Here is an 11,870-nt window from a genome sequence, read left to right as displayed (position 1 = left end):
ATGTAAGCGAAAATAATTGGGAGGTTCATATTTCACAAAATGAAACAAGAAATGGTGGAAGTGGCACTGCTGCATAACTAGCATACATCTAAATGCTCCCTACATGGTCCAACACAGGCAGCACTCAAAATGGAGCAAAGAAAGTAGCACCATTCCATAGAGAATGTTATGAAGGGGACTTCATCCAAAGACTGCAATAGTTCCGATGTGTCACACAAATAAGCACTCCAGAAAAGGGAGACTTCTATACTGTAATGCTACATGGAATAACACAAGGTTCGTACTTTACTGAACACAATCACCAAAGAAAATTGTAATAATCATGACTTCTGAAAGGCACCTGCAGTTTTAATTGGAGTTCCTAGGTTCATTATGTCCAGTCAACAGTTGCAACTGAAACCAGTCTTAAGATAAACAATTTCCATTTTTCATGAGTCAGTCTGATTATAAAATGTAAAGTGCACAGTGTCTCTCTCATTGCTTTAAAAAGCAGCACTCTCAACTCTTCCTTAGTTGATTGGTCCATAGTCTGAATATTTGACAACAACGCATCCTAAAATCAAAAGCAGAACTGGTGTGCCCAAGCCAACTGCCATTATACAGATGACCAAAATTGAAAAGGTATCTTCTAAAGGGTTACCGCAACCAATCATAATGGACCAGCTGAGAAAGTTGTGATCTTTGTAGTAATCTCCTTCAGCAATGCCAAATGAAATATTGATGGAAGCAATGTTACAGTTGTCCAGGGTCTCTGAAAAATAAGCACCTGCAATACTATTTGAAGGAAATGTCTGGTTTATGACCTGCAGCTCATGGTCAGCACAGGGAATGGAGTCATCATGCTGGTATTTACTGGATTGGTATGCCACTACCTTCCACTGGACAAAGCTGTGGATTGCACTGCTGTTCTGAGGAACTGCTACTAGTTCAGTCATCTCAAAGATTGAAGGGGTATATTCATCATCTATGGAATGGATTGATTTCATCACTCTGTGGTTGGCTTTCTTTTCCACAATGACCATCTCCAACATAAAACGGGAGTAGTTGCCCCGAGGTACCACCCTGTCAACAACAAATTCCATCTTGGAGCTGTTTGCATTGTGAAGCAAACGGGGAAGCACAGCATCCCGGCCTGTTGTTTCAAACGCAGATACCTTAAAAGAAATGGATCCATTCTTGAAAAGTCCTGCTGCAGAGACATTATGGCCATTGAACTCTGCTGTCAGCGTTGTGTGGTTAAGAGTGGCATTAACATCTTCCCAAGTGAAGTCTGCCAGGTTATACGGTGGGAAGATTTTGTCCGCCATTGTGACATTGGCTGTGTTTTTGACATCGTCATATTCAAATACCTTGGTGAAAAGAATAGCTGTGGAATATAGCACCCTGTCAGCTGGTTCAATTTTAATTGCTTCACTTTGGTTTTCATTCAGTAGCTTTTGCCAGTCCACGTGCAGCTGACTGTCACTCACAGATGTATGAACTACCAGGACAGTGGGTGTTCCTAGTGTGCTCCAAATGTAGTGGATTGTATCATTGTGCCCCACAGCCCTGATGTGAAGGAGATTTACATTTAAGCTAGAACGCAAGGAGTCATTCAGGCCAGGGTTGTATTCTAGAGAAACCTTATGACTATAACAATCGCCACTTCGCAGGAACACCACCAATACCAAAAACAAAACCCATGGATACTTTAAACGCACAAATTCGTCTCCAAACGCCATGACACTTTCCTCTGGCCAAGAAGCATGTGATTCATCAGCTGATCAGTACTACCTTAGACCTCAACCTACTGTTAGAGAAATAAGAAATGTTTTTTCAGAAGGTAAGATGCAGAGTTGAAATTGGGGTCAAAGGCATGCGTAGAGTTAGCTTAGGTGTTATTAGGTTTTTAGGGATTTTTTTGTTTTATTTTACTTTATGTTATTTTATGTTATTTAAACTGATTGCAAAAGAGGGCTGGTTGCCCTCCTTTTAAGATGAGTGCAATGTTAGGTGTGAGGTTTCTATTTTTTGTCAATATTATCTGTCAGGATTTGTAGTTGTCAATATTATTGCATGGCAGTATTTAAAGTAAAAAAAAAAAAAAAAAAAAAAAAGATAGTAAACAATTTTTGCTTGATTTATATGCATATTTGAAAGATATAAAGGAGGATGAACAATACATTTTAGTGACACTGGATGTTAAAAGTCTATTTACTATGATACCCAATGACGTACGTGTAGAGAAGGTACATTATTACCTATCTACACATTCATCATTATTACATAATAATGTTTTCATCTTCAATGAGAAGATGTATATTCAGAATGATGGTGTAGCTATGGGCACTTCATGTGCCAATAGCTACACCAACATAGTGATGGCCCAGTGGGAAGAAGACTATTTATTTTCTTTAGATGATTTTAAACGTCATGTTGGATTTTATAAACGGTTTGTGGATGATTTGTTTTTGATTTGGAAGGGTGATGAAACCGATTTAGCTGAGTTCACATCAAGGGTTAATGGCTTAACTGACTATTTTAACTTTACCATAAGCTACTCGAGAAATAGAATTTCATTCTTAGATGTAAATATTGAAAGACTTGAGAATGGCCTTATTAATACAGGAGTCCACAGGAAATCATGCTACAGGAATACTCTATTCAACAGGGACAGTATGCACCCTCAATATGTATTTAATAATGTAGTTAAAGGCCAGTCTATGATAGTATCTAGACTTAATCCTACAGAAGCAGGATATGAACAAGAACTAACGGATCTTAGAATGAGATTTATTCAAAGAAAATATAATCCAGCAGAAGTTGATAGAATCATCAGAGAGACAAATTTATTAAGGACGTCTAGAGCATACCCTTATTTTTCAAGTGGCTATGATGCTGAGTGTACCATACAAGATAGTAGACCCAATTCATTGAAAGTTCCGATATTTTTCACTTCTGACATTAGTGTCATTAAAGAAGTTATTTTGAAACACTGGAGCACATTATTATTAGATGAAAATATAAGAGAAATTGTGGGAGACACTCCTAGATTCTTATTTAAGAATAAGAAAAACGTTAAACAGATGTTGTGTCATCGGTCATGTGTTAATACAGAACCAGATAGTATGCAAATAGAAGGTTGTACTAGACCATGTAACACATGCAATCAATGTGAGTACATTGATACAAGAAGAACTTTTACACATCCATTAATAGGACAAGAGTTTATATTTAATGTACCAGCAAATTGCCAGACTGAACATGTTATTTACCTTGCCAGGTGCACAGCCTGTGAAGCATTCTATATAGGTAAAACTAATAGGAAATTATGTGAGAGAATTAGAGAACACGTATATCATGTATGTATGGGGTCTGAGAGTAGTGCATTAGCAAAACATAACATTGCATCAGGTCCTACAAATTAATTTAGATTTATTGTTATACAGAAGGTTAATCCTAGTATACGTGGTGGGAATTTAGAAAGCTACACAGAGGAGTGTGAGCTAAGGTGGGTAATTAGATATAGAGCGGATAAATTCCTGGGACTAAATGACAAGGTCCCATTAAAACTTGTCCTTCGAAAAAGAAGGTTGAAAGTGTTGAAACATGATGAGTTTTAAATTATGTAGTTATTACTAGTAACATTATGTATACTCTTTATCAGCGACATTACTATTAGTATAATAAGCATTCTAATTAGATGAACATTTTAGAAATGTTATATGCATACTATTGAAACATGTCCTTCATAAAATATATGGAATTCTATTTAATATAATAAGAGCAATCTTGATATAATGTTATACTTTTGATATTTTTAAATACATTTTTTAGCTGAATTTTGAGATTATTTATTTGTTGTTAATGTTCTTTATATATATATATATATATATATATATATATATATATATATATATATATATGTATGTATACATATTACATTTAGATAGCATATGTAATGGTTTCAATGGAGTGTGAGTGTCTTTAATTAATTATGACATCAGATTTTATGCTAACCAATCGGTTTTACACAGTAGTTATTTAAATGAATGATTTCTTTGTGTCTTTATAAGTCTGAGGAAGCCAGTATGGTGAAAGCGCTAACTTCTGTATAATAAAAACATTTTATGGTTTATAAAGAAACAGGTCATTCCAGTTTTGTTCCTATAAAGTAAACAGCTGCTGTGCATGGCGCTGGTGGATGTGTTTATCATTTGTTTTGCTTTATATCATTTGTAAAGCCACTGGAATCTTTACCCTTTGGTGGCGTGTGACTTTTTTGTTAACGCATGTCAGCATTTATTTATTTATTTATTTTTGTGTTTATGTATTTATTTGTTTACTTTGGGGGGTATTTTGCCTATTCACATTTTGTTGAATTGGGATTTCTAACTGCATTTATATAGACAGTGAGAGAATAGATTGATTTATGCATTTGCTATTCATTTAGAATATAAATAGTCTCTGACTGTGAGCCTTCATTTCATTCTGTATTTCATCATGTGAAGAGCAATGTTACTGTGTTGTCCCCAGTTTGTATGTTTGTATGCATGCATGTATGTATCTATATATGTAAATATGTATGTAAGTACGTATGTATATATGCATGAATGCATGTATGTGCTTATTTATTTTCATATAACTGTATAATGTCAATATTAAGTGGATATTTCTGTGAAATGTGAAGGATTAATTTTAGTTGTTGCCTATTTGTTTAGTTACTTAAAAATCAGTAAAAGGTATCTAGATGTCTGCCTGTATGTCCATTCATCCTTAGATTTATTTGATACTTGTTAGTAGAATTAGTCCACTAGAAATGCCCTAGGAGACTTGAAGCAGTATACAAACTTGCTAGAAGAGATTTGCCAAGGATACAAGGGATGTTCCAATGGTTGTTTGCAGGACGTCATCAGGAGTGCACTTCTTGTTAAGAGGGCAGATGGAGGAGGGAAACATAAAACAGTGAGGTGATGAACAAATGGAATAGATAATTTTCAACTTAGCAGTTGTTGGTTTGTCCACACAGACATTACGGAACCTCAGTAATATGTTAGATGAAAAGTGTTTCACCTGGGAAAAATATTTTCTGATACTGTGGAGTACTACAGGAACTAGAAAAAGGAACCTGAAACATGTAATTTAGGTGTAGCCAGAGGTAGAGACATTTCCTTAGGATTACATACAGAGTAGACTTGGAACTTGATTGGGACCTGGGATGTACATCTCAACCCCAAAGCACAAAAACCTTGACAAAGTCAAAAATCATGGGGAAAGAAAAGCCCAAAATTAGGGACAATTTTTAAATATCACTCTTACAAACTTAGAAAATTGTTAGAATAATAGGTTTTGAATAAGCATGCATTTTTTGAAGGATGTGAAGTCTGAAACTCAAATATATGTCATTATTCAGTGATTTTACTCTTCAATGGTTTGCCAAAAACAGACATTTTATGACAAACAGCCCAACAATATCAGGCAAAAATTTGATAGCTGAGAGGTATGACCTAAGATGGCCATATTCATGGAGATGGTTGCAGTGGAAATGCAACATCAGAAGCTCACAGATATGTATATGTGGAGTTTTGTACTCTAATTTACACCACAGAATGACAAGAACCCTCCAATGGACTACTATGACTTTTAATTGGCTGCACTGTACCATTCAAGGTATATTCAGAAGAGGTGAAGTCAATGGTAATCTTTTTAAAAGAAAAAAATTATGTTACCTTTATCTTGGAAACTATATTGCAGAGTGTATTAATGGAATCTGAAAAAAGAAATAAAATTGTTCACCAAGTGAATGCAAATAACATATCTGCTGTACATTATGTGTAGAAACAGCTTTTGGACAATAAATGTAATACTGATTCCTTGAAAAGATCTTGTAATGACATTTCTAACTCAGAAAGAATCTTGATAAACTGGGACTATGAATGGAAGGTTTGGACTGTTTTGTGTCTTTACAAATCCAAGATGGTGATGTGGTGTGCTCGCTTAATCAGGTGATTCTAAATACCCAAATAAAAAGAAAAGAAAAAGTGAACTGACCACGGCTGTTGAAAACAATAAAAGATTTATTAAAAGTAAGCGCTTTCACAATAAATAGCAAATTGCTTTATCAGACTCTAGTAAAACCACACAAACTCAGAAATTTAAAATACTGCATGTCCAATCAAGAAGCTGCTCATCAATGACAACATTAATTAGGCTCTATTAACTAAGTACAGATATATACAAAATGCTCAAGTATAAAGTGTACATCACATTAAAAAATTAGACAAAACAGGATATTAATATATAAAGTGTACAATACAATAAATAACTAAACAATTCATCTATACCTCAAATACCTTACTTTCAGTAGCTCCTTTTATAAAAAATAAATAAATGAATGTATATATTTCTTAAAAATATAGTATTTATACATCTAGTATTTATTATGTTTAAATAACTTAATAACATTCCATCAATGCCTCAAAGGCCTTGCTTTTAAAAATGGTTTCAGTGATACTGCACTATTAAGACCTGGAGATCTATCTGCCTTTAATAATAATATCCATTTTTGTTCAGCTTCTTCCACTCTATTGTTTATATCTCCCCCACGGATGTTAGGTTCAACTAACTCAAGTGCCATAAAATTAAAGACATGTTCTGAACCATTAGACTGAACATGTTGAGCTAAAGCACTGGTTTCTTTCAATTTTGCTATGTCTCTAATATGTTCCTGTATGCGTTCCTTGAGCATCCTAGTGGTTTTCCCCACGTAGAAATCTTGACAGTTTTTGCAAAAGCTAAAATACACTAAAAACCTGGTCCTGCAATCTGCATAGAAATCAATGTTGATATTAAAGCCAAGAACTGGGTGATGGAAAGATTTACTATATAGAAAGCTGCATGCTGTACATCTCCTACATGGAAATGTACCAGTTCTTTGTGATAATGGCCTCTTCCCATAGCTGTTGAGAGATGTCTTATAACAAAGTTGTCTTTTTAATGATTTCTTGTTCTTAAAAGAGAAACAGGGTTTATTATCTATTAGTCCCTCTAATTCATCAATAGATCTCAGAATATTCCAGTTTTTCTCAAAGATCTCACAGAACCTCCTTGCGTCACTAGAATAAGTCAATGGAAATCTAACCTTGTTATTATATTTCTCAGTAGCTTGTAGTTCATGATTACTATTACTTGAAAAATAAGGATTACCTCTAGAACTACTTCCATTATACATTTCCTCAATACTCATCTATTTCTTTTTTGTTATATCCTCTCTGTTTAAATTCATCCTCTAATAAGGTCACAGCTTCCTGTAAGCCTTTTTCTGTATTGTGCAACCTGCTCATGCGCATGAATTGTCCCTTTAAGACATTCTTACAGACATGTGTGGGGTGCATGCTATTCTTGTGCAAAATACTATTTGTGCGACTAGGTTTCCTGTAAAGACTAGTTACCATTTCCTTTAACATTGTCTTATGAATCTTTACATCTAAGAATTCTATCGCCTGCTCGGAGTAATGATAGGTGAATCTTAGAAAATCAGTTGAATCTTGTAGATATTGAACAAATGTCTCCACGCTATCTACACTCCCTCCCCAAAGCAGAAAAACATCATCTACAAAGCGAATATACCATAGGATGTCATTAGAGAAATTGCTCTGTTCCAGGAATAGTTCCTTTTACCATTAGAACAGTATTAGGCTGGCGTAGCTGTTCGCACAAACTGTGCCCATAGCTACGCCAACCTTTTGAAGATAGAAATTTTCATCAAATATACAGACATTGTTCTCAAGAATAATTTCCAATAAACTACATATCAATTCATTTTTAGCCAAGCTTTACATCTTTTTATCATTGAGCAGGTCTATTATCCTTTCTATACCCCAGTCATTAGGTATAACAGTGAATAATGAAATGATATCCATGGTAACAAAAATAAATTCTCTTTCAATAATGTTTACCTTATCACAAAGTAATTTAAGGAAAACTTTTGTGTCCTTTAAAACAGTATTACAATTCTCCAATACATGGCGTAGACATTTTTCCATGTAAATAGAGAGGCTTTCAGTAGCCCATCCTCTGCTCGAGACAATAGGTCTCATTGGTGGGCAATTCATATTCTTATGGACTTTAGGCAGTCCATAAATCATGGGTATTGTAGGATGTTCAACCTGGAAGTAGTTGAAAAGTTCCTCTGAAATACACTTAGACATGAGCAAATCAAACACATAAAATGATTATCTATAATAGCTTTAACTTCAATGCTCGAGATAGGGAGATAAGTGTTCATGTCCCCTAATAATAGCATCATCTGTTGTATATATAATGACTTGTCCATCACAACAACTCCCCCACCTTTATCAGCTGGTCTGATTTCTATACTAGACAGACCTTTCAATTGCAATAAAGCTTCAGTCTCATCTTTATTAAGATTGTAATACGTAGGTACAATATCTTGTTTGAATGCATCTCGTATTTCCTTTTCACAAACAGGTACAAACGTTTCTATGATGGGGTGTTGCTTGGGTACAAAGACACTGGGCTTCCTAAAGATGGTCCTATCTGGTCTTTCATTACTTTGATAGATTGTCTTTAAAGTTAATGTACGTGCAAATAATCTCAATTCTTTAAGCAATTCAAACATAACTGTCTTTTGAGCAGGAATAAATGTTAGCCCCTTTTTTAATAAGGATTCCTGTGCTTTAGTTAATGTTAGGCTAGATAAAGTATGATGATATGATGATAATGCGCAGCAGGAATGGCAAAAACTGGTAATTAATTTTACTGTTTACGGCCTAACCAATTTCCCTTTTTTGTGCTCAAAATAACCTATCTGATTTGGCTATAGATTAACCTTACCCATCCTATAGTCAATAATTATATATTACCTCTAAAAATAATAATTAGAATCATACCACAGATAATTTGAGGATGCGCATGCAATGGATAAAGCACCTAAGAGTTGCATCTGTCCATTAATACTATGGGGGCAGTTCTGGTGTAGATTTTCATTACCCATTCATAGATCCAAACTGCACTTGTATATGGACAGGGATGAACTTTGTTTTATGTGGATAGAGAGTCTGTTCCACAGCAGAATTATCATCCAAACCATTCTGTTGATGTTGCAAAAGAAATTTAGTTTTATAGATAGAGAATTTCTTATGTCATTTGACTTGCTGATGTTCAGTAAATCCAAAAGAATTGGGTTGGAGGATAGCTTGTGTTCCAGTCATAGTTCAGCACTTAGGATACAAAGTATATGACAGAGATTTGATTCAGTCCAAGTAGGACATATTATTTAGGCCTTGTATCCTTTCAGCAAGTTATCTCTGTGAGCATTCTAGTTGTTGCATATGTCTGTTCAGATACATGCCAAAGACTGCATTATATTTAATGATTGGCCTAATGGGGGTTGATTAAGGGAGCAATTACATCTCTAGATCTAGACACATTCCCTTTGTTTATAAACTGTGCAATATAGATGGACTTTGTTACAGCAATGGAAACATGTTAGTCAAACATTAGGCCACTGTTTTCATACATTCCGAAATGCTGAACTGGGTCTACTCTTCATACTGTATTCTCAATGTGGTAGTTCCCTTGGTAGATGACTTTCAAAAGGATACAATAATGCATTTTTGGCATTTAATTTCAGTCCATGATTTCAGCACCAGTTATTTATTTGGAACAAAACCTTCCTGCAGGATGAGTAATTAATTTGGGGCTTCAATGACTGCTCTTAGCATACAGACATCTGCAAACTTATGCAGCCACAGCCCTTTGTTATTAACTTTTATTTCAGAAAAGTAGCTGTCAAACAGGAGAGGTCCCAGCACATAATCTTGGAGTATTCCACTGGTGATTGATATCTTTGTGAAGATAACTTCCCCTATTTTGATTTACGAAAAACTGGAATTTGAAGTTACCTGAGTAAAAAACAAAACCAAGATAATCAGAGAGCACTCTCAAGCTACTTCCAAATGGATGACAATCATGTTTGAGCATAAAAATTCCTTTATTATCCACTTTCATTTACTTGAATTTTTCAGAAAATATTTAAACTTGCAAAGTAATTAGATTTATCCATGTCTGAACTGTCTGCAAACAGCTAAAGTTAAATTTGAACCTAACACCACTCTTAAGTATTCAACTGCGGTACCACCTTTATTATTCTTATAAGAAAAGCGCAATCCGGGTTTGAACTGTCTGCAGACAGCTAAAGTTGACTTTGAGTATGTGTCTACCTGTTTGAGCCAATATTCATTTTCCCCTTGAGAGCACTCTGCTTTGGCTTGTAAGCAGCCCCCCCCAACACACACACACACACACACACACACACACACACACACACACACACACACACACACACACACACACACACACACACACACACACACTCATCTTCCACTTTCTCTCTTATTCCCTTCTGTTAGCAAATAGTATCCATAACTGATCAATACTGTGTGTTTGTTAAATTAAACCGAGACCACAGTAGCCTACTGATACAAAGTTATCCTGTTTTTCCACCTGAGAAATGGCTAAGAAATTACTTACAGTTTCAGAGCAGTCCTTGGTCAATTGTGATTCTTTCTTAAACACAAACTTGTCTTTGCTTTGGCTCATTAGCAGCAGTACAAAGAACTGCCTGCTCACATCCTTGTTCTCCCCTCCCCCTTCCCTGTTTATTACCTTAAGACAATCCCAAAGTTAATAAATATTACCTGTGGCAGGCACCATTTTTAAAACTACAACCACCCTTTGTCACTATCATATGTTCATTTATCAGTTAACTCTGTTACCTGATTGTTTACAGCCCCCTCATAAGAGCAACTAACAGGGTTTCTACCCGCTTCACTTCCCCACCCTGCCCCTTATTCCCTCCTGCCACCAGGGGTCGCACCTTTATTACACTCACAAACCCGTCCCATCTTTCCAATAGCCAACCACAGTGCTAACCCAACACTACCGCCTCCATATTCCCACTACTATCACACCTCCTCAACTAACATGTACAAGCATACCTTACCTATGCTCACTGCATGCAGTCTTCTTGCATATCTTACATCCTACCAAAGCTCCATCATTCCCCCACTCAACCGCTACCACTGTACTACTACTCACACCACCACTCATGTCTCACCCTCACTCATCTCCCCTCCCGCCAACTCAAGAACCATCCCTATGCACCCCCCACATATTCTACCAACTATATTACTCAAACATAAAGCATCCCTATAACTTAACATAGTAACCCTCCCACCATACCTATTGCCCACAGAGCATTATAAACAAACACATTCAAAAACTGAGAAAACTAATAACCTCACACATATCAAAAGTAGCCCTAAGTGGAGACATCCACCCCAGTCCTGACCCTACCATCTCCAACCCCAATCCTCATAATCAGAATAGAAACCACAACTTCTCCCATATTACAGCCAATAGAAAGCCAAGTGACTTAATTCTACTAAGCCTAAATATTAGAAGTATATCCAACAACGTCCATGAACTCCATGCCACCATAGACTTGTACTCCCCAAATATAGTCATCCTGACAGAAACCTGGCTAAAACCTCACATTACCAGTGAGAAAATACTCCCTACAGGTTATGGCATACTAAGAGTAGACAGGCTAAACAAAAAAGGAGGTGGTGTAGCTATAATATTTAAACAGCATCTAAACATCCAGATCTTAAAATCATCAGCTCCACAAATAGGCAATGAAGAAATAATATATACCAACCTCAAAATAAACAAAAACAAAACCATCAACATAATTGGATGCTACTTCCCACCTGGCCAAAACATCCCTCCACTAGAAAACCTCCTCAGCTGGTCTACCCACCATCTTCCCCAAGAAACTATAATTTTAGGCGATTTCAATATTGACT

At 35.8% G+C, this 11,870-nt stretch overlaps 1 protein-coding gene across 1 annotated transcript; it reads right to left on the bottom strand.

The window, feature by feature from the left end:
• Positions 1–509: 509 nt before the first annotated feature.
• Positions 510–1,767, bottom strand: LOC122815082 (glycosylated lysosomal membrane protein B-like). Its single transcript, XM_044087325.1, has 2 exons — positions 1,623–1,767; positions 510–1,349 (listed from the first exon to the last, which is right to left on the bottom strand). Exons 1-2 carry the CDS (start codon positions 1,719–1,721, stop codon positions 510–512), a joined length of 939 nt encoding a protein of 312 aa, XP_043943260.1. The 5' UTR covers positions 1,722–1,767.
• Positions 1,768–11,870: the final 10,103 nt, after the last annotated feature.

The sequence above is a fragment of the Protopterus annectens genome, chromosome 11.part0 (genome assembly GCF_019279795.1).
Source record: "Protopterus annectens isolate FY-2018-M chromosome 11.part0, PAN1.0, whole genome shotgun sequence".
Lineage (NCBI taxonomy): Eukaryota > Metazoa > Chordata > Ceratodontiformes > Protopteridae > Protopterus > Protopterus annectens.
The sequence above is the reverse complement of the archived record's forward strand: the minus strand, read 5'-3'. Positions and strand labels throughout refer to the sequence as shown.